Source organism: Octopus sinensis, linkage group LG15 (assembly GCF_006345805.1).
Source record: "Octopus sinensis linkage group LG15, ASM634580v1, whole genome shotgun sequence".
Taxonomy (NCBI): domain Eukaryota; kingdom Metazoa; phylum Mollusca; class Cephalopoda; order Octopoda; family Octopodidae; genus Octopus; species Octopus sinensis.
This window is the reverse complement of record NC_043011.1, coordinates 59,600,996-59,620,995: the sequence shown is the minus strand read 5'-3', so window position 1 is coordinate 59,620,995 and position 20,000 is coordinate 59,600,996. Positions and strand designations below refer to the sequence as shown.

At 35.6% G+C, this 20,000-nt stretch overlaps 1 protein-coding gene across 1 annotated transcript in view; it reads right to left on the bottom strand.

Moving 5' to 3' along the window:
* LOC115219774 (probable G-protein coupled receptor No18) overlaps positions 1–20,000 on the bottom strand; it is a 293,273-nt gene that overhangs the window by 1,452 nt on the left and 271,821 nt on the right. The window contains exon 3 of the mRNA XM_029790028.2: positions 1–1,564. This exon is cut by the window's left edge and continues 1,452 nt beyond it. Within this exon, the coding sequence (XP_029645888.1) occupies positions 1–787 (787 nt within the window). The 5' untranslated portion in view covers positions 788–1,564. The remainder of the gene's footprint in view (positions 1,565–20,000) is intronic.

Here is a 20,000-nt window from a genome sequence, read left to right as displayed (position 1 = left end):
GTTCTTTCTTATCTTCTTTATTGGTTGAATTAGCTTTGATTTTACACATAGCAGTCTGTTCGCGTCGCTTTCGCAAACGGCGTCTAATGGCAAGAAAGATTTTGAAATAAATAAAAGTCATCATTATAAGAGGAATGTAAAATGAGCCGAAGGCGGAAAAGACCACGTAGCTGCGGTCATCTGTTAAGTGACACTGCATTTCGATTTCATTGTAGAGTTGTCCACTTTCATTCCAACCAAAGACAGGAGGAATTGAAACCATTGCACTAACAAACCACACAGCTGCAATCATTAATCCCACTCGTGTTGGTGTTCGTTTCTGAGCATAGTTTAATGGGTCGTGTATGGCCCAATATCGATCGACTGCAATAGCACAAAGATTCAAAATCGACGAAGTGCATAGAAGTACATCAAGCGTTAACCATATCTCGCAGAGCAGCCAGCCGTAGATCCAGTATCCTAGGACAAGGTTCGACACATGAAATGGCATTACAAGAGCTGCTACTGATAAGTCAGACACAGCAAGAGAAACGATGAAAAAGTTTTGAACACTCCGAAGCGGTTTATAAAGAATAACAGACAAAATAACCAGAACATTTCCAAAAATACACCCAACTATCATCAATGCCAGAAACAGCGAAATTAAAATATTTGTGACACTGGGAGTGGAATAAATAGTTTTATCTGAAAATGTCACGTTTTCATCACTAAAGTTTGTAAGGCTAAAATTTTGAAATGAAAATTCCTCTAAAGGAAAAATTGAACTCGTTGTTAATAAAATTTCCATCTTTGAATATTTGAATATTTTCAGTGGTTGAAGAGAGATGAAATTGCTTTAAAATGAATCAAAATTTATTTTGCTTGTGATGGCATTTGATTGCATTATATATTTAAGTTGTAATTTGAAATTCAGTAGTATTTGTTTGCAATCTTAGATATGAGATCCACGTAAATTTTTACGTTTTATAGAATTAAAAAGAAAAATCTACATATTCTAGAAAATGAGAACCACTTTCGTTAGAAATCTATGCCATCTGTCGCTTGATTTGTTTTATTTGTTTAAATTTGATGTTGGGTTTCTTATTAGGAAATAAAGATATCATATCCGAACGTTTTCTAGTTAATATGAAATGAGTTGGCGTCAGGAAAACTTGTAGAATTTTCTATGCATGTACATATTATGGAAATAAAATAAAACACAAAAACACAAACATCAAAACAAAGATATTTTTTTTAAATGTTTCACGCAGAAATCAACAAAATATTTACAATGTAGTTCAGAAAAATATCAATAAAATTTAAAAACAAAAACGAAAACAAAACAAAAACAAAGATCCTTGTTAGTAAATCTACAAGAGAGATCGAAAATGTTTAATTTTTTTTTTTTTGATCTTTGGAAATCGATGGAATCGAAAATTTTGCTTTTCATGCAACTATTTTAGAATCCGATGATTTGGTTTTGTATACATCATATCTACAGTTCTACTTTGGCACTATCTGTTCATGTCTTGTAATGTGTCCGATTAGTCTTCAGTTTGTTGCGAATTCCGTTCTGAATCGTAATCTGGAAAGAAAAAGAAAGAAAACCAAAAATATAATAGATGTATATCAGATAGTTGTATTAATAGATTAAAACGTATAAATATAACGACCACGTTTGAAATAGTTATTTTAAAACAGGAAGACATGTTATTTGTTGAAGGGAAAATAAAATAAATCTGATCGATCGATCTGCCCCAATGTTTTTCAAAGTGAGTAAGTGTAATCCATCTTGTGGGATGTTAGTTTGAATTGCGTGACGTTAAACGGGAGAAAGAAAAACCTGAAGTTTGAACAGTTGGATGGCGAAGAGGGAGAACAAGGAGAAGGGGGCAAAAAAAGGGGGAAGCTGTACGTATACCACACCACTTAGAAGCAGCGCTAAGGATGTGCTAGCACACACGAGATTGAGACATGACCGACCTCACGCACTTCTCATGAGGAATTCCGGAAGGAGCTTCGTCAGACCACTGCTGAGACGCTTCCGAAAAATAGAAAAGAAAAGCCGTTAGAAAACCGATTATAGCAGCGACTCCATCAATTGCTTGGGATATCTGAAGAAGGAATTTTATTCGAAATATCATATCCTCATATGAGGATATGATATGGGATATGGAGGATTAAATTACAACAGGTATATAAGTCCATTGTTTGTATTATAGTGCATTGTTGTGTCATTCAAAATAGTTTATTCTTTACAAGGTGAAGAAATGTAGAACAAAATATTCTGCCCAGAAACATACCAACGTGCCTTTAGCCACGATACAACCCATGAGTTGGCTGTTCAATATCTTAATCATTCTAGTATTTATGATGTTGTTTTTTCACTTTATTACTGTCATTTATTGTGTAAATCAAACTTATAATTGATTACCGAAGGATTTGAACTCAGAACCGAGGATTAACGACCGAATATCATTTCAGAATTTCGTCCTGTTCTCGACGATTTCTTTCATTGTGTAAAATAGTTCTTTCTAATTTCGGCACAAGGCCGGCAATTTTGGGAGTAGTGAGGAGTTGATTACATCGATTTCAATGATCAACTGGTACTCATTCTATCGAATGAATGAACAGTGAGGCCGATCTTGACGGTATTTGAACTAAGAACGCAAAGAGCCGGTAGATATGCCGCTAAACATCTTGTCCGGTGTGGTAAGAATTCTGCCCGCTCTCTAACCTTTCATTGTTTAAAAGTAATATTTTACGCTATAAAGAAGTGACTATTGCATAGCATAAGGTAAACCGTAGATGTTAACAAGCTGAGAGCACAATGCGATTTCAGGTTCACTTTGAAACTAATTTCGGTGTACTTCATATTTTCTGTGTCCTAAAACACAGAACCAGGATCTTTTCACTTTGACCGGCAGATTTTTAAAATTATTTCTTTGTAACTAAACACTTTTAAACTTCGTATACTGGTAGAATGTGTTACATAAAACATCTTTTTCTCTTGGCTTTCTTGAGAAAATCCTGTAGTTTGTAAGCTATTTGTTGCTTAATTTCTTGCATTTCGGCAATTTCAACCAATGAAGGACGTCTGTTGAGGTGAATACAATATCTGCCGTATTTTGTCAACAACATTTTGTGCCTAATCGAAAGAAAATATTTTTATTTGAAGTGAAAATTCAGTCGAGCTTCAGTTGATAAAATACGAGGTGATTTAGTCGTGTTGGATATAATTAGGTGATTTATTCCTAAAATGTGTTTTTTTCTATTTATTTGGGCATCATTAATAATCGCAGTTTAAGGAGCTTGTCGGTTCCCTGTATACAGCATTATGTCAATTAGCCTCCCTAATGAACGCTCATAAACGTAGAAAATAAAATAATTATTGTTTAACTGCAGTCACGTGCTTACTACAGGTGTTTCCAATAGTTATTGGCTTAGTTTTGCTTGTTTTCGAGTCAACTCGGCGGCGAATTTACAGAATCGTTAGGGCATCGGGCGATACGTATTCAGCGTTTTGAGTTCGGATCCTCTAAGGTCAAATTTGTCTTTTATCTTTCAAGTGTCAACAAAGAAATAATTTAGAGTAGTAGATAGCAAAATCGTTAGAGAGTCAGACGAGATGTCTCACAGTATCTGGCCCGGATCTTGCGTTCCGAGTTCAAATATTGCTATGGCCTTTTTGTGTGGTAGGCAAAATCTGTCGCTCGGTTTAATGTCACCACCTGGTCCCTGGTCCTTGGTCCTTGAGAGTATCAATAACCAATTGGTTCAGGTCTCCAGTTACACTCACAAGTCATTAATCGGCCTGGGACTATGAGAGTAGACTCCTGCCGAAGGTGCTGCACAGTGGGACTGAACCCGGAACGACGTATTTCCAAAGCATATCAATAAAAGGAATGATGTAAGCTAAATTGTCTTATGCCCCGAGAGCAACAAAAAGTATTAAACAAAAGGAAGACGACAATCTTGCAGAGTCGTTAGAAAGTCAGATAAAATGTCTCTTCGTATGTTTTCCGGTTTTTAAAGATCTGAGTTTAAAACCCACCGGAATCAATTTTGCTTTTCGTCCTTTCAGACTCAATAAATCATGGACCTGTCAAGAACTGGCCTAAATATAATCGACTCTTCTATTAACCCAAAATTTTTAAACTTTATAAACTTTAAAAAAAATTTTCTTAGGCTTCTTGTCTGCGAAGAATAATTATTAATGAACGAAACATAATTGACTGCCAAAATAAAAGAGATGCTTGGTTGATGCCATTTTCGCAAAACAGAACTTCTTTTATCTTCTACTTCTATCAGACACTAGATTGAGGTCATGTTGAGGCACAGTAATTAGTCGAGTAAATCAACTCCAGTGCTTATTTTTAAGCCTGGTTTTTCTGGCACGTAAACAAACCATTACCGGTTGGCAAGCAGTGGTTGGAGACAAACGCAAACACCCCACCACCACTATTACCCCCTCCACACACATAAATACATACGGCAAGATTCTTACAATTTCCCTTTACAAATTCACTCACAAGGCTTTGATTAACACCAAGATATAGTAGAAAACACAAGCCCAAGGGGCTACGCTGTGGGATCGAACCCGGAACCGTGTAGCTGAGAAGCATGCTTCTTACCATGCAGCCATACTTGCGTCTATGCAAATATTTTAATGACCGCAACAATCCAGTATCAAATTAAATAACTGCGTTAATGGCGCTCACAGCCGTCTCTTTTCGTTGTTTCCTCCAAAACACTTGAAGCACATTCACGTTCTTTGTACAGTTTAAAACCAATTATTAGGAGATTCCTGTTTAATGTTTACCAATATCATGAAGACAGAGATTCTGCGTCTTCATTTTATTTTTTAGCTTTTAAGACGCATTAAATTTCTCTTAAACTAATCTATAGAAACCGAGACAAACGAAATTGACCTGCCAAACGACCACAGCCAACTGCAGTGTGTAATAAAATGTTAAGTCTATCATGATAACTAGATTCCAGTGTCTGCAAGTTGAACAGCTTAAAATGGTTATTATCTAATTCGAAACAAAACGAAAACACAAATAAAAACCTTGGATAACTTTTTCTTTTTAACTTGACAAACTTAACAGATTTTAACAATTTATCACAGACAGCAGCAAATATAATTTATAATTTTATTATTGTAATGATAATCTTTCTTAATCACGTGTATCAACTTATCAGATAGAAGTGTTTCAAACCATAACAAAGTTATCAGTATCGCTTGCTAATAAAGGCGTGTAGTTGTTATCTTGTTATCACGTATTCGGTACATAACCGCCCCCACCTAAGCTGGAAAATATTTAGCAAATCAATTACGCCGTAGATATTATGTTATATTACACACGCATACACCCACATGCACGCACATGTGTGTGTGTGTATGTGGCCAGAAAAATTACAGTTTGCGATTTAGCTCCAGTTCCCCAAAATTTACAATTTCTAAAAGCATACACATGTAATTTCTTTATAAAAGCATACACATGTGAAACCGGTTAAAAGGATTAATTTAAATTTAAATAAATCTTCATACATACTCAAAAATTTCAACTATCTATCCATCCATCTATTTCTCCCTCTCTCTCTCTCTATCTCTCTCTCTCTCTATCTATCTAACTATCTATCTATCTATCTATCTATCTATCTATCTATCTATCTATCTATCTATCTATCTATCTATCTATCTATCTGCTTGTCTGTCTGTCTTCTACGAGGTTGTACTAAAAAATTCCAGGACTGTGGCAGCACACAGTTACGTGCGCAGTGAGAGCAAGCCGTGACCTTCATGTGGCAGCGTACCGAATGACACCGCTGTGTTTACTTCGCAAGTTGCGAAATTTGTATTTTTGTGATTACATGTATGCCATAGTCTGCGATTTTTGTTATGGACAGGAAGCTGGAACTGAGAGCTAACGTGAAATTTTTTGTTCAACTTGGGAAGTCTGCTACAGAGACATTGAGCATTCTTCGGCAAGCTTATGGTGACGCGGCAATGGGTTGTATGCGATGTTTCGAGTGGTATGGGCGTTTTAAAAGCGGAAGAACGTCTCTGGAAGACGATAAGCGATTCAGAAGGCCCGCCACGAAAGGTGGAGAAAATTCATCAGTTTGTGTATGAAGATTATTGGAGGACAATCAACGACGTTTTATAGCGTTTGAGGGATGACATTCGGCGTAAGCGACTGGATCTGAAGAGCGCGAAGAATTAGATTATTCACTACGACAATGCAGCCTGTTACCGAGCTTCACTCGCTCGCAAGTTTCTCGCCCAAAACAACATCGTATCGCTTTTGCACCCAACCCTATTCGCTAGATTTAGCATCTGCAGTCTTCCATCTCTTTCCTAAGATTTCTTGCATTTCGGCAATTTCAACCAATCAATGACGTCTATTGAGATGAATACAATATCTCCGGATCTTTGTGAAGAAATGCAAGAAATTAAACAGCAAATAGCTTACAAATTACAGAATTTTCTCGAGAAAATCAAGAGAAAAACATGTTTTATAAACACATTCTACCAGTAAACGAAGTTTAAAAGTGCTTAGTTACGTGGAAATTATTTTAAAAATCTGCCGGTCAAAGCGAAAAGATCCACAAAATTTGTTTTTTAAAAACAAATCCTGGGGACTCTTTGTTCAGTTAAACTTTTCAAGGCAATGCTCCAGCTTGGCAGTAGTCTAATAACTGAAACAAGTAAAAGAAGAAGGAAAATGTATATCTTCTCTATTCGCACAGAAAATAACCATGTATCACCGAGTCTTATCATAAGAAGAATTGTTAAGTTCTGTGTCGTAAGAATATATATTTTGTTACGAAGTAAGTTAAAAAATTGCGTTCAAAATAGGACAGAGATAAATAGATAGAAAGGTAGAGAGATAGCGAGTGAGAGTGAGTGAACGAGAGAGAGAGAGAGAGAGAGAGAGAGAGAAGAATGAGCGAAAGGGAGGGAGAGAGAGAGAGTTAATGGCAAACAGTCGTATCACAAGCTGAATCTCAATGAAGTCAGGTGTTTTGAGGATCTTTAATGTATGTCGTGTATTCTAATACAGCTTCGACCACATGGGGCTCTTGTGAAATATATTCACTTCACCGTAATTATAGTCTCGTACTTACTGTTAAAGCAGATAATGCTGGAGGAAAAACACCACAAACACGCACCAGGTGTGTACGTGTGTGTGTGAGAGAGAGAGTGAGAGTATATATATATATATATATATATGTATGTATGTATGTATACATTCACACATAAACATATGTACACATACATATATGTCTGTATACACAAATGCATTTAAATGTATGCTTATACAAGTATACAAGGGTATATCTATGTATGAGTGTATATATATATATAATATATATATATATTATATATACATATACATATATGTATGTATGTTTGTATTCAATCCAAACAAACGAAGGAAAAAAAACAAAAAAAAAAACGATGCGAAGCCGTGTTACATGTGCAAAGTATTAAAAAACGCCCAGGGAAAGAAAGGTATTTTTACGTTTCGAGCAAAGCTCTTCTTCAAAAACTGGAGACAGAGGAAAGTCCAAGAGAAAAGGAGATATTCTATTCCAAAAAAAGAATTATTTCACATTCTTTCAAAGGTTTCTAAAATTCTTTTGAGGTCAACAACAATAATTTTTTCTAACCTTGGCAGAAAACCAGCAATTTCGATCGGAGGGTTATCAGTCGATGACTGCAATTTTTTTTTTTGGTATTTAATTTCATCTTGGAGGGATCTGAGCTCAGAAAGTAACGAACTGGAAGAAATGTCTCTGAGCAATTTGTTCGACTCACCAAAGATTCTGTCATCTCCCCAACTTAATAGAAATATTAATAGTAATGATAATATTTATAATCCTTCCAAATATAACTGTAGGAGAACTCCGTCGGTTACGACGACGAGGGTCCCAGCTGATACGATTAACTGAACAGATTGCTAGTGAAATTAACGTACAAGTGGCTGAGCACTCCACAGACACGTGTACCCCTAACCTAATTCTCAGGGAGATTCAGCATGTCACAGTGTGACAAGGCTGGCCCTTTGAAAAATACAGATACTACTCATTTTTGCCAGGTGAGTGGGCTGGAGCAACGTGAAATAAAGTGTCTTGCTCAAGGAAACAACGCATCGCCGGGAATCGAACTCACGACCTTACAATCGTGAGCCGAATGCCCAAACCACTAAGCCACGTGCCTTCACATAACTGTAATAATAATAATCATCTTTTGTCTTATTGGCACAAGACCTGAAATTTAGTGTGGAGGGGGTCTAGTCAATTACATCGATCACAATATTTGATAGGAACTTATTTCATCGACCCCTAAAGGATGAAATGTAAAATCAACCCCAGCAGGATTTGAACTCAGAACGTAAAGATGGACGAAATGCCGCTAAGTATTTTGACCGGTGTGCTAACGATTCTGCCAGCTAGCTGCCTTAATAATAATCTTAATAATGACAATTAGAAGAATCGTATTGACAATATTATGGAGAAAAAGAAAGATATTAACCACAAAGGCATCAATGCTAATGATATTTTAACACGTAACGAAGAGCTGTAATTGTAGAGTAAACAAACATTTCCCTCAGTGTTGTCTTGCTTGCATTATAATATTTACAGATGCACTGTTCAAACTATGCAACAGCATTCGACAAAAATATACATTGGTTCTTCTACCGATTTCAAGTGATCTTATATAGATAATCTCAGTTCATTTTCATGTTACACGCAAATCTAGCTCGTTAGCAAATTATATCAATTACCTCAAAGCTAAGAACGTTTCCTGTAATATTTGCTGGTCAATTATTAGGATTGGAAGACTTTACCAAAGTGGCCAATCTGCATGCGATCTATGCTTCTGGGATTTGCTGGAAATACTACGAGAGAATAGATGTCTATCCATCAACAAACAGCGGGAAGCAATTACATTCGGCAGACACTAAATTTTTCAAACATTTACTTTTATTCCAGATATCAACTTACGTCAATCATATTAAACAACTATTAACCATTATTTCGATCCAACATGCTCGTCCTAACTTTCCTATATCCTTCTTTGTTTATACGAATAAAAGCAGCCTGTTAAGATTATGATATACTTTTATTCTTATTGCATCTTGAAGGCTTTAAAATTCCTTTCATAATTTACCTTTTATTAGTTTTATCATTCTATTATCTTATCTTTTTGCTTCTTTTGTATTTTTCTTTGCGGTTCCTGTCTTGTCTGGTCTACGCGCTTGAATGCTTCTATTGTGCTAAAGCTGCCGAAAGGCCACCTGCCAATGGCTTAGAAAGCAAAGCCTAGCTATTTTCTTTTTATCTTTTCCTTTTCTTTCAAAGAATTCTCTTTGATCTTCTTTCTATGCCCGATTTTCAATAAAGTTAGCTTCTATGATCTGTCGTGACTCGTCTGATTCTAACAAATTCTAGCCATTTCGTATATTCTCTACTCTTCTCTTTTTCTCGTATTTTCTGTTCCTTTCTCTTTCCTATACAAATCACATCACTGTTCTTTCCTCCTCACTTTTGCTTACATTTCAATTCCAGTCTCACAACCTTTATTGCTATCACTTTTTCCATCTCAGTAGAGCAACTTTAAATCTCCCCTCTTCCCGTCAGTTTAGCGATATTTCTATGCTTTTAAATATGTTCTTACTATATTAAAATGTGTATGTATGTGTGTAGTATATTCTTTTATTCTTTTGTTTCATTCATCTGACTGCAGCCATGCTGGAGCACCACCTTTAGTCGAACAAATCGACCCCAGGACTTATTCTTTGTAAGCCTAGTACTTATTCTATCGGTCCCTTTTGCCGAACCACTAAGTTACGGGGACTTGAACATAACACCATTGGTTGTAAAGCGATGGCGGGGGGACAAGCACACACACACACACACACACACACACACACACACACACACATATACGACAGCCTTCTTTCAGTTTCCGTCCACGAAATCCACCCACAAAGCTTTGGTCGGCCCGAGGCTATAGTAAAAGACACTCGCACAACGTGCCACGCAGTGGGACTGAACCTGAAACCATTTGGTTGGTAAGAAGCTACTTACCACCCCGCCACTCACGTGCATATATATATATATATATATATATATATAATATATATATATATATATATATATATATATATACATATATAATAATAATATAATAATAATAATAATAATAATAATTTATATATATATTTATACACAAAGGTATATATAATATATATATATGCACACACACACACACAACACACACACACATATACGACAGCCTTCTTTCAGTTTCCGTCCACGAAATCCACCCACAAAGCTTTGGTCGGCCCGAGGCTATAGTAAAAGACACTCGCACAACGTGCCACGCAGTGGGACTGAACCTGAAACCATTTGGTTGGTAAGAAGCTACTTACCACCCCGCCACTCACGTGCATATATATATATATATATATATATATATATGTATATGTATATATACATATATAATAATAATAATAATAATAATAATAATAATAATAATAATAATAATAATAATTATATATATATATTTATACACAAAGGTATATATAAATATATATATATGCACACACACACACACACACACACACACACACATATATATATATATACAGGCATGAACACACAGACATATATTTGAAAGAAGAAAAGAAAATGGAGATAAGGAAGTTGATAATTGTTTATTATTAACAAATTGGTCATTTTCCCTTCTTGAAGCCGTTTTAATTAATACTCAATAATTTATTTAGAAATTTGTGCATTAAATTTAAATTTAAATGACATGATTATAATTTCATCAGAGAAAAACAGATGTACCTTGGGATGTTATATGTGGACCTCTCAAAAAATGTCTCTTATGAAATTATGCTCATGTCGCATAAATGTAAATTCAGTGTACAAATTTGAAATTAAATTATTGAGTATTAATCGAAACGGCTGTAAGAAGCGAAGATGACCAATTTGTTAATAAAAAACAATTATTAAACTTCCTTATCTCCATTTTCTTTTCTTCTTTTAAATGGTATAATCTATATGCTTAATATATACCTATTGTTATACGAGAATTTTATTCCCCCCAAATACTAGATATTGAACAAGAATTTCTTTGGATGCAACCATCCCTTCACGAGGTTAACATACCTTCTAATTATATTTATATATATATATATATTATATATATATATATATATATATATATATATATATATATATACGTAATGTCACACCTTTATAATCACAGAGCTGCAACCATGCTACGGCACCGCCTTAGAGTGTTTAGTGGATCAAATCGAACCCAGATGCACGCCTTCTTAAATAAATTTAGAGAAAAAAACCGTCATGCTCTTACCGGTTTCACTTCTGACTGGCCAACGTGACTACATACGGACGTAAATAAAAAGATATGAAAGTGGAGAGAATCTAACATGTCTGTAACTCTTACAGCATGCTGGAATATGCAGTATGGTATTCGTCCGGACGGAGTCGTGGTAGAAGTGGAAAAGATGCATCTCGTTATTCGTTCAGTTATCTGCGTGTCATAAGATGGCACGATCAGGGCCGACCTGGGGTTATATACCAACATGTTAAGTCAAGATGTAAAACCAAAGTGAATCAAAGTGATCTAGAATTGTTATTTGAAGCAGGATATTAGATCAGATTCGAATTGCAACACTTAAATTTCAGCGCTTCAACTAAATGCGATGCACACATAAAATTGCCAGTCCAAAGTATAGCACCATCGATGCTTGCATCTGTAAGACTTCTACCCATTTACCTATCGATCTAATTATCTATTCGTCTGTCAACCTATCTATCTATCTATCTATCTATCTATCTATCTATCTATCTATCTATCTATCTATCTATCTATCTATCTATCTATCTATCTATCTATGTCTATGTCTGTCCGTCTGCATGTCTACCTGGCTGTCTGTATGTACGTATGTATGTATTTATCTATCTATGTCGGTCTGTCTGCCTGTCTTTATGTATGTATGTGTCTATCTATCTGTCTGTCTGTCTGTATGACTGTCTATCTGTCTATGTCTATGTCTGTCCGTCTGCCTTGCCTGCCTGACTGTCTGTCTGTATGTATGCATGTATGCATCTATCTATGTCGGTATGTCTGTCTGTGTCTTTATGTATGTATCTATGCATACATGTATCTATTTATGTTGGTATGTCAGTTTGTCTGTCTTTATGTATGTATGTGTCTATCTAACTATCTACCCATCTATCTGTCTGTCTACTTTGCTACCCACCTATCTATGTACTTCTCAACCTCTACATCTATCTACTAGTTTTCTTGCTCATCAACAAAAGACAGTGCCATTGAATGGCAACAAACCACTGAAGCGTCCACTGCTTATCCGACAGCCACTCCTCGCAGCCAGCTGTGACATCGCATCGATATATCGCTTAAAACGTTAAGTAAATACATAAGGAATTTCCGCTTTAATATTTATAAAAGATTTCCATAATTTTTACTTGAATGATGCTAATTTCTCAATCTAAACACGCAGTAAAATAACAAGATTTATTTTTAATATCTTTTTATTCATTTGAGATTTTCTTCAATTTTATAAATCCCTGATAAAAAAGAACAAAAAACGAATGGACAAAAAGGAAAAGAAAATTAAAATAGAAAAAAACAGCATGACAGAAGAATAAAATCAGTCATGTCAGCTTGTCTGTTAAGATGAGCATTAGGAATTTGGTAATGAAATGAAGAAATCAATGAACGCCATTGGCCAACGGAACATTTCTATAACATTGCTTCATTGTTTTCAAAAGTGATCGCTGTTTATTTTGTGTGTGAGTTTGGCCTATTGATTTGAAAATATACATGAATGAATTAAAAGATAAAATCAATCTTCCACAATATTGAAGTTTAGAAACCGTTGATTTAATCCGATTTCGTACAGACGCCAAAGCTCTTTTGCTCTCCGGCTCATGTTTACAATTATGGCCCACTCGAACAAGCGTGTTACTTGCTGAAATGAATTTGTCTGAGATTCTTCGTGTTGTGGCCTAAAATATTTAGGTGGGAGATTCTCGTTGAAGAGTTTGACAAGTTCAGTGGCCCTGAGAGGTGAAGAGTCATTTTGTTTCAGTTACATGCCCTTCATCTGTGAATGAAGCAGATAAAATGTTGTTGTCACTTTGTCAGCAAGAGAATAACACTCTCTGTGTTTCTCAATATTCAGACAAAGAACCAGGAACCAAAGCGTTAGATTATTTATTCCTCACAGCAGTCGGACGGTTCCAACAACTCGTCTGTTCTATTCTCAAACAGATCCTTAATCGTTTTTTTTTGTTTCGAATTCAGAATCTCACTATCTACCTGCACCCTACTTATTAAAAGCAAAATTCGCAACCCTTACACTTATTTTTTTATAAATACTTCATTTTACTCTTTTGTGACCTTCACTGTTTATCTCTTGTTCTACATTGACAGACAAAGAATCACAAGAAACACCCGTGCTTTGAAGAGGTATCATGTTTTGTTTTGTTTCTTTTTTCTTATTCCTTTCTTTTTCTTTCTACTTTGAGAAAGGATTCCAGTGAAATTAATCCGAAACGTCAGTCTGTCTCTTTTCTGTCTTTCAGCGTACAATCCACTGAGCACAGATGTGAAGGAAGCGGTGCATGACTGGTTGAACGACCAACCAAAAACCTTCTTTTTGGAGGGAATACGCAAGCTTGTGGACCGCTGGACCAAATGCATCGAAAATGAAGGAGACTATATAGAAAAGGACGTACTTTTTTATCCACGGCTTTTGGGTTAATATATTGAAAAGACAAGAGTGCGTGTACCTTTTGACTCTTCTTCGTATATGAATATATATATATATGTGTGGTGTGTGTGTGTCTTTCTATCTGTGTTTGTCCCCTACCACTGCTTGATAGCAGGTGTTGGTTTGCTTACATCCCCGTAACTTAGTCGTTCCGTAAAGGAGAGAGATAGGATAAGAACCAGACTTAAAATCTGAATAAAAGTACAGTGGTGCCCCAGAATGGCCGCAGTCTAGTGATAGCAACAAGCAAGACATAAAAAAACAAAAAGATAAATATCACTTACAGCTAAGAGGAAAAAGATCATAAAACATATTCTTCCATGGCCTCGGTTTAATCCTTGCTGTATGAAGAGAAATTTTATAGCTCTTCCGTTGGATTTTATTGGTCAGACATGAAACGACATCGTCAGAGAGATTTCACGACCAAAAGCGACTCCTTCAGAGAGAATGTCTGGTGTTCTTTAAAACCAACATATCCTCGATATGAGGCAAAGTATTTCCGACTTCCATCGAACTGCTTGCTGCTTTTTATTCCTCCAAATTACTTAAGGGAAGTGTATCGTTCATTTCTGCTTCCTTTTCTGCCATCTTAAATTTGCTGACGTCAGTTTTTCCCTCGTTTTGTTTCCCTTGTTCTTTATACTTCGCAAAAAACATAAAAGAAAGATGTGCTGGTAGAAAAAGAAGGCTCTAGCGGTGGTGATGATTGGAAGAGGATACATCTTAGCTTGCACTTCTTTTATACCGAATACGATGTTATTTCACTTCTCAACCATAAATATGTACTTGAAGACGGTAAATAGCACGTTGAGTTGCTTTTTTATTTAATTATTGCTGTTTGTAGTATATCTTCATATCTTCGCCAAATAAAGGGGTTAAACTGCAAGGTCGTCTTCCCCTTTGGCATTGCCGTTTCGTGAACACCATTTTATCAGGAAGGAATAATCAATATTAGATGTTAAATATTTCTCATCTCTGAAACGTCCCATTTATCGATCAAACTATTTGTTTCGTGTTTTGCTATCCTTATTTGTAATATCCATTTGAAAGGAGCGCTGTAAAAAATGTGTTTGTAAATTTGTGAGAAAAATCGTTTGGCAGTATTTACTGCACGTGATACCCTATGGGGTCATAAACTGACGAATATTTCAAAATAAGATATGTCGATGGGGTGAGTATAACATGGATTATTTGCATTTGGTTCGCCATCAATTCTTGTTGGAAGCGTTATAAATTCTCTTTTCTAGGAGAATCGGATATTAAAAAAAAAAAAGAAACTTTTACGCTAATGTTTTCAAGAGTTTTACAAATTGCTAAACATACCAGACACTAAACATAAATTCCTCCATTCATACTTTCTATGTTTTTTGTTTCTTTCTATTTTTCCTTTTTTTTTTGGTATTTACAATGTAAGTATTGGCTACGGGAACGTGAAAATAAAGTAATTTCCCCTTGGATAGCTTGAGAAAGTAAAACAATACAAAACAAAGAACACGAAACATTCATACTTTACTTTCGATAGAATATTGATATAAGCAATTCCATGCGATGAAAATTTGCGTTGCGTAGAAATTTGCATATATTACAAACTGCTTGAGGGAAAAAGGGAACTTCTGAAAAGCTGAGCATGGTTTTCCCCGTGAAATTTCTTTCTTTAACACTATATTCTAAAGGATTCTAAGGCGGCGAGCTGGCAGAAACGTTAGCACGCCGGGCGAAATGCGTAGCAGTATTTCGTCTGTCGTTGCATTCTGAGTTCAAATTCCGCCGAGATCGACTTTACCTTTCATCCTTTCGGAGTCGATAAATTAAGAACCAGCTACGCACTGGGGTCGATGTAATCGACTTAATCCGTTGTCTGTCCTTGTTTGTCCCCTCTGCGTTTAGTCCCTTGTGGTAGTAAAGATAGAACTATATTCTAAAGGATTCTTTTATATTTTGCTTGTTTCAGTCACTGAAGGGCTTTGTTGAAGAAATTGATCCCAGCGCTTATTTAAAAGTCTGGCGCTTATTCTACCGACCATTTTAACGAACTGCTAAGCTACGCGGATGGAAACAAACTAACGCCGTTATTTGCATTTGACAGATATTTGTCCTCATCTTGTTTGTTGTTAACACAACGTTTCGGCTGATATACCCTCCAGCCTTCATCAGGTGTCTTGGGGAAATTTCAAAACTGAGTTCTCACTCCTAAGGTATTTTTCGATGTTATTATTATTAGCATTATTATTATTATTCAGGTCAATGCTTGGAATCCAACTCGGAATCTTGGGGTTAGTAAGCCCGCGCTCTTAACCACTACGCCATATGCCCGGGACGTAGTGGTTAAGAGCGTAGGCTACTAACCCCAAAATTCCGAGTTCGATTCCTGGCAGTTACCTGAATGATAATAATAAAAATAATAATAATAATAATCATAATAACAACAACAACATCGAAAAATACCTTAGGAAAGAGAACGCATGTTCGAAATTTCCCCAAGATACCTGATGAAAGATGGAGGGTATATCAGCCGAAACGTTGTGTTAACAACAAACAAGATGAGGACAAATATCCGTCGAATGTAAATAATGTAAATATTGTAAATAATTCCTCATCTCTTAAATATAGAGCTGAATAAACTAACATCGGTCGTCAAACGATGGAGACAAATACACTCATCACACACACACATGTAAATGTATATACGCCGGGCTTCCATTGGGGATTCACAGTTTCCGCCTATCAAAATCTCTCACAAGAAAGTAGTCGAACCTGAGAGATATTGTAGAACACACTTGCTCAAGGTGCCGCACAGTGGCGCAGAACACGAAACCAAGTGGCGCAAAGCTTCTCCACCATGCAGCCACATCTGCGACGACTGCCAATTTCTTTTATTAATTCACAATGGCCAACATTGCCAAATTATGAACACTTCGATAACATCTAAGGCAATATTATTTGCTTTTGATATTCTTTCTTTGTCATTAACAATAGAAAGTTGTGTTTTACGACTGTGTTTCCAGGTTTAATTCCTGTGATATTTTCTTGTGTTTTTTCTTTTTTCAAAATTTTCTGTTGATTGTGTGCTAATATCACTTTGGAAACGTATAAAAGTAATACTTGCGAAACAGATTCCAACAGACTTTGGAGCACAGTTGTCTCTGTTTTTAGCCGTGGGTCAATCTTGATTAATCATATCTATGATATAAGACATTCAATCAGTGAACAACCCTTCTATTTACTCTTGGCACAGTGCATCAAGGAGCACAATACCCAATGTATCCATTCCTAAGACGGCGAGCTGGGAGGATCGTTAGCACGACGGGCGAAATGCTTAACGGTGTTTCGTCTGCCGCTACGTTCTGAGTTCAAATTCCGCCGTGGTCGACTTTGCCTTTCATCCTTTCGAGGTCGATTAAATGTGCCAGTTATGCACTGGGGTCGATGTAATCGACTTAATCCGTGTGTCTGTCCTTGTTTGTCCCCTCTGTGTTTAGCCCTTGTGGGTAATAAAGAAATAGGTATGGTGTGATCTGAAGGAGATTTGCTTGCTATTGTTAGCAGCTCACTCCAATCGATCCACCGTGTAGAAGTTCTTGATGACGTAATCGTTTTTAGTCTGACAAAATAAGCGACATTTGCTCTATGTTCACTTCAAAATCGATATTTGTTCATCTTCTAAGAGAATAAATATTTTCTTCCAAGACTTTATATTCTCCAGTGTTTGATATGAAGAGGCCTCTTCTGGGTTCTCTGTTGCTAGTTTCAAAACTTGCTTTTTCAACTTCCTTTAACTCTTTTCTGTCTGTCTGTGGCGATTAATAATTGATATATTATGGTTTTTACTTCTTATTTTTCTTAATTTGGTCAATATTATTCCGCATGTTTAGTGTTATTTCTACCTGAATCAACAGCAGACAATATATATTTCACTAACATACGTCAATTATAAATATGAGCAAAATAAAAGTCAAAGACCACTTCTTTATTTCATACACGTTGCTAACCTCAGTCACTTATCGATCGCTATATTTTCAAGCCATATAAAGATACAAAGACTGTCATATTCTGCCATAATATATCACGTATATACGTACTTAACGTATAGGTATTTCCAGGTTGGTCCAAATTAACAAATAATTCATTATATATTGTAATTATAAATACTCAACCAGTGACAGAACCATTGAGGTTACGAGCATTGAAGGTTGTTTGAAACACCGTGTGTGTATCTTTTTCTAATCCTCCAAAGTTTACAATCCTTGATTTAAAATAATTTGTTAATCCTCAGGTTGGTTCTAAGTACTTTTGTGAATAATATTGTCAATAATAACAAAGAGTAAAATTAATTAATTAACTAGTAATCAATAATTTCACCAAGTAGAATTCGGCATGAAAAAGGACCATTTCACGGTAAACTTAAGTAATATTTTATAATTAAGGTTCAGCAAAGATTTGCTTTAGCTAAGGTACTTTGGCTGCTATTTCTAAACTTCGGTATGTGGTAAAGCAAATCTTTGCTGAAACCTAATTATAAAGTATTTTTGTGAATAGATGGCAGCACTACATCGTAACTGTTGAGCATGCTTCAGCCTTTTAACATAAAGACAAAGAAATGATAATTTCATACCCATGCCTTCCATTTCATAATTTGAGCAGATGGCTGCATTAGATGAAATACAATTAGTAATTAGGGAATACCATGGTCACTAATAGCGATAAAGTTTTGGTAGGAATCCTGCGTTTGAGTGGTGGACTTCCGTCGTTTCGACACAAGACGCTTCAACAAGACACAGCTACACAATGTTATTAGATGAGAAACAATAGTGTTCAAAAGGTGGGTCCACATCTTCAAAACCTTAGAATCCTTGAATCAGAGCTCAACCATTGAATGTAGTTAAAAATCATAGGAGGGACATATAAATGGTTAAACATTAAGCGGAGCATGCACGAATGAAAACAAAAGATGAACAGTAAATATGAAAAGAGTAGGGTTTATTAGGGCACTGGGTCTTGAAGTAATATTTTATTCAAACTACAAAACACATCGTAACCATTCTAATTTCTCTCTTCATGGTTTTCACCAGAAGCATACATTTGCTCCATTCATTGAACTATTCTGAAGGAATTTTCTTTTACAGAAACAAATAGGAATACTTAAATCGAGGTAAAGTAAGGCAGTTCCATCAAGAACTCTGTTCAAACCGAAAGAAGCTGGGAGAAGCGTTAAGTATAAGGGAATTTCAAACAAATTTTATCAACTAATATTAGAACTAAATGCCTACCTGTCAATTTCGCTGACTGTTTAGAGAATAAGAATTTCCTGTCATTGAGAAGTAGGATTGGTAAAGAAGAAAAGAAGGAACTGATTACTGGTGAAAAAGGAACGAAAAGGAAGACCGATGCGGTGAAAGAAATGAAATGCTCCAGTACACGTTATAATTAGCATTATAAGGTTGGTTATAGCTTCGCAACATTATTCCATTTAATAGCTGTTGCTATTGTCCTGGCCGGTTTCTAGGACTCACTTTTATTTCATTCACCAGAACAATAGACTTTCTGAATACGTTTCGAAACTTGCCAGTATTGTTCCGCAGGATTTTCGTACACTGTAAACTTTTGAGGAAATTCACAACAGTATGTTTTTTCTTATTTTCTTTAAGACTCAACGTTCATTTTCTCGCACCTTTCTCTAACATTTCCAAGTTACACTTTCCATACAATTCTAAAAGAATAAGCTGTACCGTTTTTATATTTATCTTCTCAGCGAGTTTACTACACCTGCTTACCAAACTCGGTACACTTATTACTCCTATTCTCCGTACATTCTTTAGTTTTATATAATAGTCATTCCCTAACATACACAATGCATGCATACATACATACATACATACATACATACATACATACATACATACATACATACATGCATACATACACACACTTATACATGCATATGTACGTACGTACATACGTTAATACATAAACACATACATACGTACATACATACATACATGCATACATGCATACATATACATGCATACATACATATATACATACATACATTTATAGATGCATATGTACGTACGTACATACGTTAATACATAAACACATACATACATACATACATACATACATACATACATACATACATACATACATACATACACATACATACATACATACATA